Raw genomic sequence first — 20,715 nt, 5'->3', positions numbered from 1 at the left:
CATTAGCCCACAGCGTCATTAACAGGCGGCTCGCTCAGTGTGTGACGTGCACTTGGAGATAAAATATAGGCCTATATTAATGAAGGTTCATTAGTACGGTTTGTATTTCTCTGTAATGTAGCACAGTGTTAACAATGTTACTGATACTATTCTTTCTCACACCTTCAACTCAAACCACCAACATATATCATTTAATCATTACATTAATATTGTAAACATGCGGACGACTAGTTGACTAATGGCCGTAAATGACAACTATTGGTCGACTAGGAAAATTCTTAGTCAGGGGCAGCCCTACTGTCAAGAATACATAAAAGACCAATAAAAATATTTTGATGTCAGCACATATCATACTGTCGACCAAGCAATTTGATTGGATAGGAGTCATTCTATGGGTGCTGATATACAGTGTAACAGCACTGAGACTTAAACTCTGCATGATTAAATATCACTTTAATCATTAAATACCAAACTTGAGATCGTGCTGTTGTACTGAATATCAGCATGGCTGTGATTATCTTTGGTGCTCCGTTGCAGGTAGAGAAAAGGGGCATAACACTGAAGAACAGCAGTGAAGTGCAGAGAGATGATGATGGATCATAGACTGTGGAGTGTATGAAACAGATACAAACTGAAATACTTACAGTCAGAATGGCACATTGGCAGAGGTAGGAAATCACCACGTACATTTTATTGTACTTATCTTGACCTGATATACAGTATGTTTTTGCACATCTACTCAACTGTATATATAATGATGTTCATTCTAATTGTCTGTCCTTTTAAATGTTTATGATCTTATAAATGTAAAAAAAAAACAAAAAAAAAACATACTGATCTGTCTGAATTTCTGATGAAAATAAAAACTTCCTGAAGACGGCCATTATGTTACATATGTTTAGAGTCTTTCAATAAAAAAAACCTTACATTTAAGGCGTCTGAGTGGCGAACGGGGAGAACTTTTCAGATACGTGTTCTGAGCAACAACAATAAACCAATGTTGAATTCTTCAGATTTCTTTGAGTGCGGTGACCCATTTATTTTCACATGTGCTCACCTTCACACGGTTAAAACATTGTCTGTCCATAAGTCATCTCAGTTGTTACTCACAGGTTAGTGTCCATTCAGCAGTTCAGTGTCTTAGTTTCCACTCATCAATTCCAGTTTCAACATGCTACAAACTCTTCATGCTGCCACCCCGTCACACAGCTGCTGCTCATCACCTGCACCTTACCTATATTACCGGCGTTTTCTTGCTCTAGTGCGCCACCTAGTGTACAATAGAGCTGCAACTAACAATTATTTTAATTGTCGACTAATCTGTCGATTATTTCTTCGATTAGTCGACAAATCATTTTATCGAAAAATGTGTTAAAATGTTGAAAAATGTCGGTCTGTCTCTCCCAAACCCCAAAATATGTCTAATGTTCTGGTTCGTACTCACGCCAAAGGGTTTTAGTTCACTGCCATGGGAGAGTGTGTAAAGCTGCCAATATCTGAACATAAGAAGCTGCAATAGGAGTAACTTTTATAGTACTTTTCTATGAAGAAAGACTCAAACCGATTAGTCGACTACTGAAATAGTCACCGATTATTTTAATAGTTAATTAGTCATTGATTAGTCACCTCATTGTTGCAGCCCTAGTGTACAAACAACAAAACTGCATCTATTGTATTTATTATTTATAATTATTAAGCAAACACAAAGAACGATTTCACTGTTAGTTTCACTCCATCAGTGTGTACAGTATGCGGCCTGCTGTTTAGAAGAACACAGAACATGTCATTAATTAACTTTTAATCATGACTGATCCTGTCGCTGAGTCAGGACATTTATTTTCATACATGTGAATGACATTTTTAATAAACTTCTTCGATAAACAAGCTCTATTTTGATATATCTATTTGCACACTGGCACCTCATTTACATTCAAAATACACAACTTAATCATTAAAAAAATTGAAGTACGTACCTCAAAAAGGGTTGTTAAGCGTACTTTCCAGATAAAATCCAAATACATCTGTGGTTGTCACTTATTTTCCCATAATGGAGTGAGTTCGAATCCTGTGAAGATGTTCTCTTTTTCACATTTCAAAGGGCGGAATAGTTCTTTAACATGGCACATGTTGATTTAAACAGGTGCCAAAGACGAAACTGTGTAGGCCTATTTATTAAGTGTATTACAGATATGAGTTAAATTTACAGGAAAAGCAACTTTCTCTCTTAGTTTTCAACATTGTGTCACAACAGGTCGTATACAGAATGAGACTGAGTGTTAATGTGTGACTTTGTTTGACACTGTAGTGAAAACTTGAACCAAGAGGCAGTCACGAGGACAGCGGCACATTCTCTTCCGGGTGGAAAACAGCTGTTGTCACCATGACAACCACAGAGCAGACGCATTCAGCTGACAGTTAACATGGTCGGAAGTAAATCCGAAACACCTGCTCGAGCTAATGTCGCAACAAAATATAGATATTAAACGTCAAACTTGTGTTAATATGGAGATGCTGCATACCGTTGGTTCGGTTCATTGTATGGTAACCGTGACAACCAAAGTATGATTCATTCAGATTTACTAGCATGCTAATCAGGAGACAAAAAGTGCCATGTCCTTACCTTTGAAGCTGTCAGAGTCTGAATATGTGTTCATTCCGACATTATTTATATTCCTCTAGTCTTAAGGTTTCATCGATCAAAACTATCGCGACAGTTTTTAAAAAACATTAACTAAAGTTGTGAATATCGTCTGTGAAGTCCATGCTAACTGTATGCTAACTGTATGCTAACTATGCTAACGTACGTAAAACAGTTCTACCAGTTCCTCGGCTTCCTTGTGGTGCGCTTGTTTTTGTGACCGTGCCGGATACAAAATAAAGTTTCCTCAAGGTTCTCTGCGTATTTTTCACATCGGGACACGCCTTTATTACAGCAAGCGCTCCCAGTTTGGAGGCTAACGGGCTCCGTCAGGTAACATCTTAACAGCCACCGTACCACTCTGGTTTCGTCTCCGCTTTATTTGGATACAGATTTATAACGCTGCTGTCTTCTTTAGTCGTAATTAACCCTCATATTTAGGTCTTTATTTTAGTTTGGACTTTTGTTCTGGAATTGTATGCAAAATTAGATAATGCTGCATTTGCATATTTAAACTTAAAATTTCTGAAAACTTGTGGGCTCATACAAAAATCAATTGTCTTAATGTGGTGTCCTAATTTAATGAGAAAGTTTCATGGTGATATTTATCTGTTACAATTGTAACCTTAGTGTTCAAATTTAAAATCATAGAATAAGCAAAAAATAATAATTTTGGGGGAAAAAAATCTTTAGACAAAAATAAGACACTACGGTTAAAATTTGGACAGATAGTTAAATATGCAAATAATACATTATCTAATTAAATATGCATCTTTTGTATAAAATTCAAGAGCAAACATTCGAACTAAAATAAATACCTAAATTTGAGTATGTAATTTTGATGTTTTCTTTTCATTAGTCTGGGAAAAAAAAAAAAAAACATTATAGAAGCAAAATAGCCCAAAATATCAAAATTGACGGATGCATTAAAAAAGGTTTTGACCTGGGGTGTCTCACCTGCACAAGTAAAATATTGCAAACTTATATTTACATTGTTTTCATGAACACAGAACAATAAACTGTCCATCTGGTTTAGTGCAGCTCCCTTTTCTGTCCACTAGGTGTCAATGCAGGCCTGTTAAACATATAGATCACAACCAGCTGCATTGTAACACTAGTTGGTCGATGTTAGGGACTGTTCGTTATTTATGAGAAGGGAGAGGGTGGTGCAAAATGGGGAGGCATGTCAAATAATCTTTAAAGCACTAGGGAGGGATTTATGTTTTTTATTTTGGCTTAGGAGAGGGATATACAACTGTAAATGGTTGTATTGAGTATTTAATTTACTGCTTAAAAATGCCTTCTAAATAAAATCACCAGAATTGCAGCATTTCTCACAGCCAGAAAATGTAAAAACAGAGATTATTGATGGCTTTTTGCATTTCCAAAGATCCTCAGACAAATCACGTGCAACGAACGCTTCCATTCGAAACAAATAAATAAATTTAAAAAGTAATATTAAATCAAATCTGTGCTCAAAATAGTGAACAGTGACATTTTATCAAGATCACTTTATTCTACATCTTATTTAAAATATGGCCAAAAGTAAACGGCTGTTGACAGCATTTTCTGATTTACTGAGTGATAACAAGAGATATCTTTAATTCCCTCTGTAAAAACATTTGACTCTGATATGACAAAAAAAAAAAAGTCAAACACGAATTTTGAACCTGACTTTATCCAGTGTTCAGATTTTGTTCTGGAAATGTATGAAAATGTGTGGTTTTTTTTATTCATTTAAATATTTAACCATATTTCATTAAAAAAACTGCCAATACAAAAAATAATTGTCTTCCTGTAAGTGATCAGCTGGGGAAGTGTCATGGTGATATCTGTTAGGGACTGTTCGGTATTTATAAGAGAGGAGGGGTGGTGCAAAAAGGGGAGGCATGTCAAATATTTTTTTAAGCACTAATGAGGGACTTTTATTTTTTTATTTTTTTCGGCTTAGGGGAGGGTTGTATTTTATTTTGTATTTTAATTTTAACACAGCTTTACTTTAATAGTCGCCATAATGACACCATTTATCACAGCCAGAAGCTGTAAGTGAAGCTTCAGGGAGTTCAAAATAAAAACAATTAAAGCAAAGGAAAAAACAAAGCCACCCCTTCCTCTGATAAGTAAAGAACAGTCTCTTAGAGAGGCTGAATCTGGTCCAGACTTTCAGACACAACACATCAGTGATCAGTACAGACAAATAACTACAGGACACTCTACTCAATATTAAATAATTAAAACAAAATATATCATGTGAGTGTGACTGAGGGAGCTGGGCTGCGACGAGACAGAAAAAATAACACATAACATTCCTGTGTGTTGCATCAGTCAGTGAAAACTGACCTCAGTAACACATGGTCATAAACAGGAGTATGAAATGTTTCCTCCTTGTACACTGAGAGGTGGAGCAACAGTGACGTCACATTTCCTGAAACGAAACTTAAAGTCAGTGTGAGTGAGAGCAGAGCTGCAGTGGAGACAAGTCTCTGTGTTTCTCTCTACAGAAATATTCAACTGAATCCAGCAGGTTTTCATCAACAACAAACACTGGTGAGTTCACTGACCTACAGAGACAACAGGAAACTGAAGATTCCGTCATAAGGTTAGTTAAAACCAGGATCAATTACAGAGAAAGAGAAACCTAGTCATGCTAAAAGCTAACTGTCCTAGCCTGGATTCACTTTGGAGCTTCTCTTATTGCCTCTAAAGCCGTTTATATATAAAACTGTGACAACAGCTTCACTGTTTGTGTAGTGGCTGCTGTCTGTCTTTGTAAGGCTGTACAGCTGATCATATTTACTGTGTTTAAACAACTGATGTGAACTGAAAACCTGAGCTTTACTCAGACAGGAAGTTCCACTCAGGCTACATTTTAACTGAGGTCCAAGTTCAAGTTTTAGTTTATTGTCATATACATTAAAAAGTACAATTGTACATTTAAATGCAGTGCAACACATCTAACCTGGCTCTGTCAGCCCTTTAAAACATATGTAAATAGGAGATAAATAAAAGACAATAAGAGGAAAGAAATCCAAATGTATTCCATATACTCTCAAAGGCCACTTTATTAGGTACACCTTACCAGTCCTGGGTCGGACCCCCTTTTACCTTCAGAACTGCCTTAATTCTTACTACTCTTGAGCCTTGTTTGGGACAGTTTTCAAGAGCGTGGCAGCAGGTTGCGTCTGAAGTTGCTAAGCAACCCTAACAATCATTGTGTAGCCTGTAGTGTGTAGACCTATCGTCTGTGGGACAGATGTAAAGCTCTGGGTAGCCCTGCACTAACATGATCAACTTTTCTGTGTTTATGTGACTGAATATTTACAGAAGAAGAGAAAGATATCTGTGGGCTGTGATTGGTTTGTAACGTGTATATCTATTTTCATATGTAAAGGAAGTATAAATGAGCCTTAATACCGTCGTGTACTGTAAACCGCTGTGAAATGTCAGGAAGGTACTCAGGTATGAAAAAATAGATACCACACAAGCCTAGTTCAAGATTATATTGTCATATTTATTATCTACTATATTCAGTATTTCTCCAGGCAGTCAAAGTAAATGTTTTGAAATGAAGATCACCATGTTGTCACTTATTTTCTGAGCATAGTGATCTCATTGAAATATCACTGCTGAACAACACATCTGAGCTCTCCTTCACTCGCAGCATAGTCCAGGTTATTGAATCAGACTCTGGATACATGCAGGTTGTGGCCGCTAATTCATCAACAACCACAGCACATATTTGCATCGCTGCATTTCCTTATAAAATTTGGCTCTCAGGTGTGATATAACAACAGCATCACTGATCCAGTCAGCACACCATGTGGACACAACTTCTGTAAAACCTGCATCACTGAACACTGGAGTACTAATGTCCCCTATCAGTGTCCAAACTGCAAAGAGGTTTTTGATCCAAGACCTCAACTTCGAGTCAACACTTTCATCTCTGAGATGGCTGCTCAGTTCAGACAGTCAGCTCAACAGAAAGCCAGCAGCAGCAGCAGCTCAGAGCAACAAGTTTCCAAACCAGGAGACGTTCCCTGTGACGTCTGCACTGGAACCAAACTGAAGGCCCTGAAGTCCTGCCTGGTGTGTCTGGAATCCTACTGTGAGACTCACCTGGAGCCTCATCTGACAAGATCAGGCCTGAAAAGACATCAGCTGATCGACCCTGTGGAGAACCTGGAAGGCAGGATGTGTCTGAAGCACGATAAACTGCTGGAGCTGTTCTGTAAGACCGACCAGATGTGTGTCTGCATGCTCTGCACTGTTTTAGACCACAAGACACATGATGTTGTTCCTCTGAGAGAAGGATATGAAGGAAAGAAGGCTAAACTTGAGGCTGAAATTCAGCAGATGATCCAGAAGACACAACTGAAGATTGAGGAGATCAAACACTCAGTGCAGCTCAGTAAGGAAGATGCAGACAGAGAGATAGCAGATGGTGTTCAGGTCTTCACCGCTCTGAAGGAGTCTGTTGAGAGAAGCCAGGCCGAGCTCATGGACACGATCAAAGAGAAGCAGAGAAAGACAGAGAAACAGGCTGAAGGCTTCATCAAAGAGCTGGAACAGGAAATCTCTGAGCTGAAGAAGAGGAGCACTGAGGTGGAGCAGCTCTCACGCTCTGAAGACCACCTCCACCTCCTCCAAAGCTTCATGTCCCTGAACACTGCTCCACCCACCAAGGACTGGACGGAGGTCAGCATCCGTCCACCTTCATATGAGGGGACTGTGAGGAGAGCTGTGAGTCAGCTGGAGGAGACGCTCAGTGAACAGATGAAGAAGCTGTTTGAGGTCGAGCTGAAGAGGGTCCAGCAGTCTGCAGTGGATGTGACACTCGATCCTGATACAGCACATCCCAACCTCATCCTGTCTGATGATGGGAAACAAGTAAAGCTTGGTAAAGTTTCTAAGAATCTCCCAAACAATCCAGAGAGATTTGATATTTGTGTTAATGTCTTAGCAAAGCAGAGTTTCTCTTCAGGAAGATTTTATTATGAGGTTCAGGTTAAAGGGAAGACTGAATGGAATTTAGGAGTGGTCAGAGAGTCGATCAACAGGAAGGGAAGAATCCCAGCAAACCCCCAGAATGGCTTCTGGTTATTATCTTTGAGAAATGAAAATGAGTACTATGCCCATGCCGACCCTTCAGTCCGTCTCTCTCTGAAGTCTCAGCCTGAGAAGGTGGGGGTGTTTGTGGATTATGAGGAGGGTCTGGTCTCCTTTTATGATGTTGATGCTGCAGCTCTTATCTACTCCTTTACTGGCTGCCGCTTCACTGAGAAACTCTACCCATACTTCAGTCCTTGTACTAACAATGATGGTAAAAACTCTGCCCCTCTGATCATCTCTTCTGTCACACTAAGTAGAACAGTCACTTAATTTTCTGCAAACAGACTGCAAAACACTTCATAAAAGAAAATTACACATTTACCAGCACTGTTGGCCTTTCATGCTGAGTTCTTTTTCAGACTCTGATGAATGTTTTCCCCCTTTTTTGATGCACAGTTGGGACTTTTTGGAAAATGTTTATATGCTTTCTTGTTTTTTTTTCTTTTCTAAATACTGCTGCTAAATTTTTCATGGCTTCCTAAATTCATTTGAAAAAACTTAATTACATGCACAATAACAAGATTCTTCTGTGATTTTTTTTGTGTCCTGTATCCAAACAGTATTTGTTGTGCATTTTCAATCTGTTCATCAAAACAAACAAGAAATTTTGTCACAGATGATTGTGCAGACTATTTTCTCTTTTTAAATATAAAGCAACTGAAATGTTATAAAATAAGATATGAATCCACATTCAAGACAAATAACAAATAGATGACTTACGGTTTAATATTTGCAATTTTGAAATTTAGACATTTTGACTTTTTTGCTATGTGCACATTAAAATATCCAAATATTGATCTTATTTAGGATGCCACATTTACATGAGACATGTTAACCTGGTCATCCAGCTCCTATACATGATCAGGAAACTTGAATAAATATTAAAAAAAACACCACCTTCACCTTTATGTTATGTCTGAAAAACATTTGCTGTACACATTTGTTTTCTAATTGATATATTTTATACAATTTTAATATGATGGTGGCAATATCATATTGTACAGGCAGTGGTGGACGAAGTGGGCTAACACCATCCTTAAGGTCAGTAAAAGTATAAATACCACACTGAAATTACTCCACTAAAAGTAAAAGTCCTGTGTACAAAACCTTACTTAAGTACAAGTCTGTAGGTGTTATCAGCAGGAGGTACTCCTGGTCGGCTATAAAAACTACAAGTATTCATTGCACAGTAAAACAGTGTTTTACTGATTTATCTGATATGTTTGGATGAATATTCCTGCTGCATTAATTCGTATGTGGCATTTAATGCTGGAGATGTTTGAGGTTGTGCATGGTAACTGGGTTTAGCAGTGGATGGAGATTGTTTGGCTCTGAAAACTGCGGCTGCCTTGATCTCGCGAGAATATTGTCCACTTTTGCATGATGTCAGAGGAAGTCCGAACGAAGTCGGACAATAACCAGCATGCATTGTGCTGCGATCGGCAGTGATCGATTCTGTGCAGGCCCGGCTCATTTCCAATGAGCCAAATTTCACCAGTTTGAGGCAGCTGCAGTTTTTAGAGCCAGGCACTGCAGCTGGTCTCCACCGACTACAAGCCCCAGGGCATGATGGGAAACACCTGGCTCTCACCTGATCTAACAGCTGATTGGTTTAGATGTTGACTCAATAATATAATGTTTTAGATAAACTTTTCATTTTTGTTGAATTGGAGAGATTTTGATACTAACTGTCTGATTTGAAGGTTTATTCTGTGAACAGAAAACATGCTGTGGCTGATGGTGAAGTTTAGTAGTCAGAGAAACTGAATACGTTCACATAGATTATCAGTGGCTCTTAAATGGTGTGCCGTGATGCCAATCTGTGTGTGTTGTGGGATTTTTTGATTACCACACATTATTATTCCAATATTCAAGTGGACCTCTTCAAAAAGTTATGAATGAATTTTTAATTGACTGCATCAGTATGTTGTTTGCACCCATTTCCCAATAAAAAGGCAACTCTAGCTAAAAATGTAATTTCATTTGATTTAATTTAAAAAACCTTCATAGGGAACCTATTTGTTGCCATTCGCGCATGGGAATTATCAGTGTGTGACACACCAAAAGCCCTGATTGGCAGCCAGTGTGAGGGATGATGACATATAAAAGGAGACAGCAGTGAGTGTGACGATGGATCACTTTATTGTACAGAGAAAATTACAACAAAGCACCAGTGAAGGCGACCTACAACCTAAAGAAAAAAGAAAAAAACTGTCATTAGACACTATCATGAAAACTATCTGTCTTACTTTTAATGTTTTGATAAGAGTGATAACACACGTTATAGAAGCTACTGTGCACAGATATAAATACAGGTGTGCTTTGAGATTTTAGCTCGCCCTTTGGTGTGCGTCAGGCACGAAAAGTTTGAAAACCACTGATCTGTATTTACACTGGACTGTTTTAATTATTGAAATACTGAGTGACACAAAGACTTGTGGTCAGTAGGATGAGAGGATTCTTAAAATCAAGAGAGGATGGCAGAAGAAAGACCTGCACACCAGTTCAACTGAGCTGGACAGCCACAAAAAAGGTTCACAGGCTGAGATCAATGCCCAAACATGTCAATTAATTCAAAACATTGGCGCACAAAAAGAAGAGTGCTCAAAGTGCAAAATAAATAAATAAAAAGTGATAAAAACAGCAGCAAATGTCTCAGTTCTTGATTATCATCAGTGCTCAGTTGAGTTGATGTTCGGGTATTTCTTCTGCCATCCTCTCTTGACTGTCCAGTGCACCAACACACCCAAGATAAACTTTGTTGTTGCCCTGAGTGGGTGCAGTTTCACAGCAGCCCTGAGAGTTCTTAAACGTAACATCTGTCCAGATGTGAAGCCCTGACTGTATCTGAGCGATCTTTAATAAAAGCTGTTGTGTTGTATTTCTTTCCTCTCTGTGTTTTCATGTTCTGTATTTGAGGGGACAGTTCTGCTCAGCTGGTTAATCTACAGCAGCAAACTGATATGATGCTGATTTACATAAGAATTCATGTGGAAGTTGAACAGATCGCATGTAAAGCATTTTATTAGGCTACTCTGTCATCATTAAAACAGTTCATGTCTGTGAAGAAACTTAATACAGTTCACTTTCCTCAAATGAAAGAAAAAAGTTGAATTAAAAAAAAATCACTTGTAGTGATTGTAACAACTGTTTAAATATTTTCATTCCTGGTTATTCTGGTATCTAGTTTTTATCATCTATTTTTTTCTGTTGTCTTGATAACATTGTCAGGGATCACTTCTGGAAGGACCCAAATGCAGAGCAGAGGGCAGGTTTTAGGTTCAACAAAAAGCGAGCTGAAATAAAGACAATAAAAAACATCCAGAGCAGGCAGGTAACTGAAAGTCTACATGACAGAGGACCAAACACTGGAAACCAACCGAGATAACGTTATGAACTCAGGAAAAAAAAATCCAAATAGAACAAAAGACACCAGACAGGAGACGACACCAAAAACACAAGAATGAACGCAGATGAACAGACAAAGAACAAAGGGAAACACACAGGTTTATGTACACAGAAAAGTAACAACAAGACAGGGGCAAAAAGAGGGAAACTGAGATTGGCTAACAACAAACATGCCTTCTGAACAAAATCACCAACATTTCTCCATTTATCACAGCCAGACGCTGTAAGAACAGAAATTATTGTGGATTTTCACATTTCCGACGGTCCTTGGACACATCATGTGCAACAAACGCTTCAGAAAAAATAAATGTGATATTTCCTCAAAATCACTTTATTCAACATCTTATTTCAAATTTGGCTCAAAATAAAAACAGTTTCCATGATTTTAAACTCCTGGATTTTCTTCTGCTTTTAACTTTCAGACATCAAAGGGTGAGGTTTAAAAATCTAACAAGTAAGTTATGATGGAGGGAGGGTCACTTATTCTCAAGGAAAAAATGTTGTAGTTTCCAGGAGCTGATATATATATATATATGTATATATATATATGTATATATATATATATATATGTATATATATGAACAAGTCACACCCCAGCCACCCCTATCCTGTGACAAGTAGAGAACAGTCCCTTCTTTAAGACTTTATCTTATTCACCTGGGGTGTCTCCTCTTAACAACATATTTGATGTGCAGTTTATTGCACCAGTTCAGTGTTTGTGGGCGTCGCCTGGCATGATTTGCACAACAAGAGTGAATCTCCAGAATTTCATCTTCAGCTTTTGACTTAACACATAACATTCCTGTGTGTTGCATCAGTCAGTGAAAACTCTCCTCAGTAAAACATGATCATAAACAGGAGTATGAAATGTTTCCTCCTTGTACACTGAGAGGTGGAGCAACAATGACAGAGCAGAGCTATGATGTCACATTTCCTGAAAGTCAGTGTGAGTGAGAGCAGAGCTGCAGTGGAGACAAGTCTCTGTGTTTCTCTCTACAGAAACATTCAACTGAATCCAGCAGGTTTTCATCAACAACAAACACTGGTGAGTTCACTGACCTACAGAGACAACAGGAAACTGAAGATTCCGTCATAAGGTTAGTTAAAACCAGGATCAATTACAGAGAAAGAGAAACCTAGTCATGCTAAAAGCTAACTGTCCTAGCCTGGATTCACTTTGGAGCTTCTCTTATTGCCTCTAAAGCCGTTTATATATAAAACTGTGACAACAGCTTCACTGTTTGTGTAGTGGCTGCTGTCTGTCTTTGTAAGGCTGTACAGCTGATCATATTTACTGTGTTTAAACAACTGATGTGAACTGAAAACCTGAGCTTTACTCAGACAGGAAGTTCCACTCAGGCTACATTTTAACTGAGGTCCAAGTTCAAGTTTTAGTTTATTGTCATATACATTAAAAAGTACAATTGTACATTTAAATGCAGTGCAACACATCTAACCTGGCTCTGTCAGCCCTTTAAAACATATGTAAATAGGAGATAAATAAAAGACAATAAGAGGAAAGAAATCCAAATGTATTCCATATACTCTCAAAGGCCACTTTATTAGGTACACCTTACCAGTCCTGGGTCGGACCCCCTTTTACCTTCAGAACTGCCTTAATTCTTACTACTCTTGAGCCTTGTTTGGGACAGTTTTCAAGAGCGTGGCAGCAGGTTGCGTCTGAAGTTGCTAAGCAACCCTAACAATCATTGTGTAGCCTGTAGTGTGTAGACCTATCGTCTGTGGGACAGATGTAAAGCTCTGGGTAGCCCTGCACTAACATGATCAACTTTTCTGTGTTTATGTGACTGAATATTTACAGAAGAAGAGAAAGATATCTGTGGGCTGTGATTGGTTTGTAACGTGTATATCTATTTTCATATGTAAAGGAAGTATAAATGAGCCTTAATACCGTCGTGTACTGTAAACCGCTGTGAAATGTCAGGAAGGTACTCAGGTATGAAAAAATAGATACCACACAAGCCTAGTTCAAGATTATATTGTCATATTTATTATCTACTATATTCAGTATTTCTCCAGGCAGTCAAAGTAAATGTTTTGAAATGAAGATCACCATGTTGTCACTTATTTTCTGAGCATAGTGATCTCATTGAAATATCACTGCTGAACAACACATCTGAGCTCTCCTTCACTCGCAGCATAGTCCAGGTTATTGAATCAGACTCTGGATACATGCAGGTTGTGGCCGCTAATTCATCGACAACCACAGCACATATTTGCATCGCTGCATTTCCTTATAAAATTTGGCTCTCAGGTGTGATATAACAACAGCATTAAGGATGACTCTTCTTCTTCTAATCATGGTTTAATTTTAGTTTTGTTTTCTCACACTTTGTGTCCTCAGAGTGTAGATATGTCTGCTGCCAGCTGTCTGCTGACTGAAGATCAGTTCCTGTGCTCCATCTGTCTGGATGTGTTCACTGATCCAGTCACCACACCATGTGGACACAACTTCTGTAAAACCTGCATCACTGAACACTGGAGTACTAATGTCCCCTATCAGTGTCCAAACTGTAAAGAGGTTTTTGATCCAAGACCTCAACTTCGAGTCAACACTTTCATCTCTGAGATGGCTGCTCAGTTCAGACAGTCAGCTCAACAGAAAGCCAGCAGCAGCAGCAGCAGCTCAGAGCAACAAGTTTCCAAACCAGGAGAAGTTCCCTGTGACGTCTGCACTGGAACCAAACTGAAGGCCCTGAAGTCCTGCCTGGTGTGTCTGGAATCCTACTGTGAGACTCACCTGGAGCCTCATCTGACAAGATCAGGCCTGAAAAGACATCAGCTGATCGACCCTGTGGAGAACCTGGAAGGCAGGATGTGTCTGAAGCACGATAAACTGCTGGAGCTGTTCTGTAAGACCGACCAGATGTGTGTCTGCATGCTCTGCACTGTTTTAGACCACAAGACACATGATGTTGTTCCTCTGAGAGAAGAATATGAAGGAAAGAAGGCCGAGCTGGGGAAGACAGAGACTGAAATTCAGCAGATGATCCAGAAGAGACGACTGAAGATTGAGGAGATCAAACACTCAGTGGAGCTCAGTGAGGAAGATGCAGACAGAGAGATAGCAGATGGTGTTCAGGTCTTCACCGCTCTGAAGGAGTCTGTTGAGAGAAGCCAGGCCGAGCTCATGGACACGATCAAAGAGAAGCAGAGAAAGACAGAGAAACAGGCTGAAGGCTTCATCAAAGAGCTGGAACAGGAAATCTCTGAGCTGAAGAAGAGAAGCACTGAGGTGGAGCAGCTCTCATGCTCTGAAGACCACCTCCACCTCCTCCAAAGCTTCATGTCCCTGAACACTGCTCCACCCACCAAGGACTGGACAGAGGTCAGCGTCCGTCCACCTTCATATGAGGGGACCGTAGTGAAAGCTGTGAGTCAGCTGGAGGAGACGCTTCATGAAGAGATGAAGAAATTGATTGAGGGTGAGCTGAAGAGGGTCCAGCAGTTTGCAGTGGATGTGACACTTGAATCTTATATAACAAATCCCTGGCACCGTATAGCAGAGCAATTAAAACAGGATATGTGGAATAATGTCCCACACAACCCAGAGAGATTTTCTCCATGTGTTAATGTCTTAGCAAAGCAGAGTTTCTCTTCAGGAAAGTTTTATTACGAGGTTAAAGTTAAAGGGAATACTGAATGGGATTTGGGAGTGGTCAGAGAGTCGATCAACAGGAAGAGAAATTTCATACCAGCTCCTCAAAATGGTTGCTGGACAATATGTTTGAGAGATAACCATGAGTACTACGCTGCCACTGAGCCTGCAGTCCATCTCTCTCTGAAGTCTCGGCCTCAGAAGGTGGGGGTGTTTGTGGATTATGAGGAGGGTCTGGTCTCTTTTTATGATGTTGATGCTGCAGCTCTTATCTACTCCTTCACTGACTGCCATTTCCCTGAGAAACTCTACCCATTCTACAGTCCATTTTTTGATAAAAGAAACAAATGGTAAAACCTCTGCCCCTCTGATCATCTCTCCCGTCAAACTACAACAAACCTAATTTACCGCTGTGATTGATATTATCTAATGTAGTTTAATTTATTCTAAAAATTGCATTACCTTTCTTCAAAACTGTTTGATCATCACAAAACAATATACTGCCAATAATGAACCACGCCTTAAATGGCTGGGGTCCAAAGTCAAAACTTTTCATTTCCTAATCTAGTGTTGTGTGATACGACCAAAAATTTGTATCATGGTATTTTTTTAAGATTCCGGCAGTTCCACTGTATATATTTTTTTTTTCATGACTAAGCCTTTACATAGGTTTATAGTTGCTCATTCCACTGTCAAGTAGGGCTGTCCCCTAATAGTCAACCAAGTCAACCAGAGAGGTCATTAGTCGGCGTTGGTCGCAGAAAAGAAAAAACAAAAATGTGAAACTATTAGGAGCTGAGCCTTGTCATATCAAAAAATATATGACACAGGAAGTGTCCACGCTCAGCAGTCAGACAGGAGTCAGGTTAATTTCCAGGGCTGGTACCTGCGGTTATTCCACAGGCTAGTTAATAACATGTCGGGCAGGAAATCCAAAGTGTGGGATCATTTTGAGAAGGTGAAGGACGAACCCAAGGTGATATGTAAACTCATCTTCATTGGTCGACTACAAACATGACGTATCATGTGAAACATGGAAGTAGCTACATGCCCATTAGCCCACAGCGTCATTAACAGGCGGCTCGCTCAGTGTGTGACGTGCACTTGGAGATAAAATATAGGCCTATATTAATGAAGGTTCATTAGTACGGTTTGTATTTCTCTGTAATGTAGCACAGTGTTAACAATGTTACTGATACTATTCTTTCTCACACCTTCAACTCAAACCACCAACATATATCATTTAATCATTACATTAATATTGTAAACATGCGGACGACTAGTTGACTAATGGCCGTAAATGACAACTATTGGTCGACTAGGAAAATTCTTAGTCAGGGGCAGCCCTACTGTCAAGAATACATAAAAGACCAATAAAAATATTTTGATGTCAGCACATATCATACTGTCGACCAAGCAATTTGATTGGATAGGAGTCATTCTATGGGTGCTGATATACAGTGTAACAGCACTGAGACTTAAACTCTGCATGATTAAATATCACTTTAATCATTAAATACCAAACTTGAGATCGTGCTGTTGTACTGAATATCAGCATGGCTGTGATTATCTTTGGTGCTCCGTTGCAGGTAGAGAAAAGGGGCATAACACTGAAGAACAGCAGTGAAGTGCAGAGAGATGATGATGGATCATAGACTGTGGAGTGTATGAAACAGATACAAACTGAAATACTTACAGTCAGAATGGCACATTGGCAGAGGTAGGAAATCACCACGTACATTTTATTGTACTTATCTTGACCTGATATACAGTATGTTTTTGCACATCTACTCAACTGTATATATAATGATGTTCATTCTAATTGTCTGTCCTTTTAAATGTTTATGATCTTATAAATGTAAAAAAAAACAAAAAAAAAAACATACTGATCTGTCTGAATTTCTGATGAAAATAAAAACTTCCTGAAGACGGCCATTATGTTACATATGTTTAGAGTCTTTCAATAAAAAAAACCTTACATTTAAGGCGTCTGAGTGGCGAACGGGGAGAACTTTTCAGATACGTGTTCTGAGCAACAACAATAAACCAATGTTGAATTCTTCAGATTTCTTTGAGTGCGGTGACCCATTTATTTTCACATGTGCTCACCTTCACACGGTTAAAACATTGTCTGTCCATAAGTCATCTCAGTTGTTACTCACAGGTTAGTGTCCATTCAGCAGTTCAGTGTCTTAGTTTCCATTCATCAATTCCAGTTTCAACATGCTACAAACTCTTCATGCTGCCACCCCGTCACACAGCTGCTGCTCATCACCTGCACCTTACCTATATTACCGGCGTTTTCTTGCTCTAGTGCGCCACCTAGTGTACAATAGAGCTGCAACTAACAATTATTTTAATTGTCGACTAATCTGTCGATTATTTCTTCGATTAGTCGACAAATCATTTTATCGAAAAATGTGTTAAAATGTTGAAAAATGTCGGTCTGTCTCTCCCAAACCCCAAAATATGTCTAATGTTCTGGTTCGTACTCACGCCAAAGGGTTTTAGTTCACTGCCATGGGAGAGTGTGTAAAGCTGCCAATATCTGAACATAAGAAGCTGCAATAGGAGTAACTTTTATAGTACTTTTCTATGAAGAAAGACTCAAACCGATTAGTCGACTACTGAAATAGTCACCGATTATTTTAATAGTTAATTAGTCATTGATTAGTCACCTCATTGTTGCAGCCCTAGTGTACAAACAACAAAACTGCATCTATTGTATTTATTATTTATAATTATTAAGCAAACACAAAGAACGATTTCACTGTTAGTTTCACTCCATCAGTGTGTACAGTATGCGGCCTGCTGTTTAGAAGAACACAGAACATGTCATTAATTAACTTTTAATCATGACTGATCCTGTCGCTGAGTCAGGACATTTATTTTCATACATGTGAATGACATTTTTAATAAACTTCTTCGATAAACAAGCTCTATTTTGATATATCTATTTGCACACTGGCACCTCATTTACATTCAAAATACACAACTTAATCATTAAAAAAATTGAAGTACGTACCTCAAAAAGGGTTGTTAAGCGTACTTTCCAGATAAAATCCAAATACATCTGTGGTTGTCACTTATTTTCCCATAATGGAGTGAGTTCGAATCCTGTGAAGATGTTCTCTTTTTCACATTTCAAAGGGCGGAATAGTTCTTTAACATGGCACATGTTGATTTAAACAGGTGCCAAAGACGAAACTGTGTAGGCCTATTTATTAAGTGTATTACAGATATGAGTTAAATTTACAGGAAAAGCAACTTTCTCTCTTAGTTTTCAACATTGTGTCACAACAGGTCGTATACAGAATGAGACTGAGTGTTAATGTGTGACTTTGTTTGACACTGTAGTGAAAACTTGAACCAAGAGGCAGTCACGAGGACAGCGGCACATTCTCTTCCGGGTGGAAAACAGCTGTTGTCACCATGACAACCACAGAGCAGACGCATTCAGCTGACAGTTAACATGGTCGGAAGTAAATCCGAAACACCTGCTCGAGCTAATGTCGCAACAAAATATAGATATTAAACGTCAAACTTGTGTTAATATGGAGATGCTGCATACCGTTGGTTCGGTTCATTGTATGGTAACCGTGACAACCAAAGTATGATTCATTCAGATTTACTAGCATGCTAATCAGGAGACAAAAAGTGCCATGTCCTTACCTTTGAAGCTGTCAGAGTCTGAATATGTGTTCATTCCGACATTATTTATATTCCTCTAGTCTTAAGGTTTCATCGATCAAAACTATCACGACAGTTTTTAAAAAACATTAACTAAAGTTGTGAATATCGTCTGTGAAGTCCATGCTAACTGTATGCTAACTGTATGCTAACTATGCTAACGTACGTAAAACAGTTCTACCAGTTCCTCGGCTTCCTTGTGGTGCGCTTGTTTTTGTGACCGTGCCGGATACAAAATAAAGTTTCCTCAAGGTTCTCTGCGTATTTTTCACATCGGGACACGCCTTTATTACAGCAAGCGCTCCCAGTTTGGAGGCTAACGGGCTCCGTCAGGTAACATCTTAACAGCCACCGTACCACTCTGGTTTCGTCTCCGCTTTATTTGGATACAGATTTATAACGCTGCTGTCTTCTTTAGTCGTAATTAACCCTCATATTTAGGTCTTTATTTTAGTTTGGACTTTTGTTCTGGAATTGTATGCAAAATTAGATAATGCTGCATTTGCATATTTAAACTTAAAATTTCTGAAAACTTGTGGGCTCATACAAAAATCAATTGTCTTAATGTGGTGTCCTAATTTAATGAGAAAGTTTCATGGTGATATTTATCTGTTACAATTGTAACCTTAGTGTTCAAATTTAAAATCATAGAATAAGCAAAAAATAATAATTTTGGGGGAAAAAAATCTTTAGACAAAAATAAGACACTACGGTTAAAATTTGGACAGATAGTTAAATATGCAAATAATACATTATCTAATTAAATATGCATCTTTTGTATAAAATTCAAGAGCAAACATTCGAACTAAAATAAATACCTAAATTTGAGTATGTAATTTTGATGTTTTCTTTTCATTAGTCTGGAAAAAAAACAAAAAAACATTATAGAAGCAAAATAGCCCAAAATATCAAAATTGACGGATGCATTAAAAAAGGTTTTGACCTGGGGTGTCTCACCTGCACAAGTAAAATATTGCAAACTTATATTTACATTGTTTTCATGAACACAGAACAATAAACTGTCCATCTGGTTTAGTGCAGCTCCCTTTTCTGTCCACTAGGTGTCAATGCAGGCCTGTTAAACATATAGATCACAACCAGCTGCATTGTAACACTAGTTGGTCGATGTTAGGGACTGTTCGTTATTTATGAGAAGGGAGAGGGTGGTGCAAAATGGGGAGGCATGTCAAATAATCTTTAAAGCACTAGGGAGGGATTTATGTTTTTTATTTTGGCTTAGGAGAGGGATATACAACTGTAAATGGTTGTATTAAGTATTTAATTTACTGCTTAAAAATGCCTTCTAAATAAAATCACCAGAATTGCAGCATTTCTCACAGCCAGAAAATGTAAAAACAGAGATTATTGATGGCTTTTTGCATTTCCAAAGATCCTCAGACAAATCACGTGCAACGAACGCTTCCATTCGAAACAAATAAATAAATTTAAAAAGTAATATTAAATCAAATCTGTGCTCAAAATAGTGAACAGTGACATTTTATCAAGATCACTTTATTCTACATCTTATTTAAAATATGGCCAAAAGTAAACGGTTGTTGACAGCATTTTCTGATTTACTGAGTGATAACAAGAGACATCTTTAATTCCCTCTGTAAAAACATTTGACTCTGATATGACAAAAAAAAAAAAGTCAAACACGAATTTTGAACCTGACTTTATCCAGTGTTCAGATTTTGTTCTGGAAATGTATGAAAATGTGTGGTTTTTTTTATTCATTTAAATATTTAACCATATTTCATTAAAAAAACTGCCAATACAAAAAATAATTGTCTTCCTGTAAGTGATCAGCTGGGGAAGTGTCATGGTGATATCTGTTAGGGACTGTTCGGTATTTATAAGAGAGGAGGGGTGGTGCAAAAAGGGGAGGCATGTCAAATATTTTTTTAAGCACTAATGAGGGACTTTTATTTTTTTATTTTTTTCGGCTTAGGGGAGGGTTGTATTTTATTTTGTATTTTAATTTTAACACAGCTTTACTTTAATAGTCGCCATAATGACACCATTTATCACAGCCAGAAGCTGTAAGTGAAGCTTCAGGGAGTTCAAAATAAAAACAATTAAAGCAAAGGAAAAAACAAAGCCACCCCTTCCTCTGATAAGTAAAGAACAGTCTCTTAGAGAGGCTGAATCTGGTCCAGACTTTCAGACACAACACATCAGTGATCAGTACAGACAAATAACTACAGGACACTCTACTCAATATTAAATAATTAAAACAAAATATATCATG

General features: G+C 38.3%; 2 protein-coding genes across 8 annotated transcripts; both read left to right on the top strand.

Moving 5' to 3' along the window:
- Positions 1 to 5,071: 5,071 nt before the first annotated feature.
- Positions 5,072 to 17,645, top strand: LOC117262147 (E3 ubiquitin-protein ligase TRIM21-like). 7 transcript variants are annotated; one of them, XM_078167574.1, is made up of 3 exons: positions 5,072 to 5,185; positions 12,155 to 12,252; positions 13,521 to 17,644. In XM_078167574.1, exon 3 carries the CDS (start codon positions 13,530 to 13,532, stop codon positions 15,126 to 15,128), a length of 1,599 nt encoding a protein of 532 aa, XP_078023700.1. In that variant the 5' UTR covers positions 5,072 to 5,185; positions 12,155 to 12,252; positions 13,521 to 13,529; the 3' UTR covers positions 15,129 to 17,644. The 7 variants fall into 7 exon arrangements, with proteins under 7 accessions (XP_078023700.1, XP_078023703.1, XP_078023704.1 ...); XM_078167577.1 differs by having other exon boundaries at positions 5,078 to 5,185; positions 12,155 to 12,200; positions 13,521 to 17,645; XM_078167575.1 differs by having other exon boundaries at positions 5,121 to 5,237.
- Positions 5,248 to 11,629, top strand: LOC144458289 (nuclear factor 7, brain-like). The gene has a single exon (XM_078167587.1). The coding sequence runs from the start codon at positions 6,587 to 6,589 to the stop codon at positions 8,015 to 8,017; it is 1,431 nt and encodes a 476-aa protein (XP_078023713.1). The 5' UTR covers positions 5,248 to 6,586; the 3' UTR covers positions 8,018 to 11,629.
- Positions 17,646 to 20,715: the final 3,070 nt, after the last annotated feature.

Source organism: Epinephelus lanceolatus, chromosome 5, assembly GCF_041903045.1.
Source record: "Epinephelus lanceolatus isolate andai-2023 chromosome 5, ASM4190304v1, whole genome shotgun sequence".
NCBI lineage: Eukaryota > Metazoa > Chordata > Actinopteri > Perciformes > Serranidae > Epinephelus > Epinephelus lanceolatus.
This window is presented reverse-complemented; position numbering and strand designations above follow the sequence as displayed.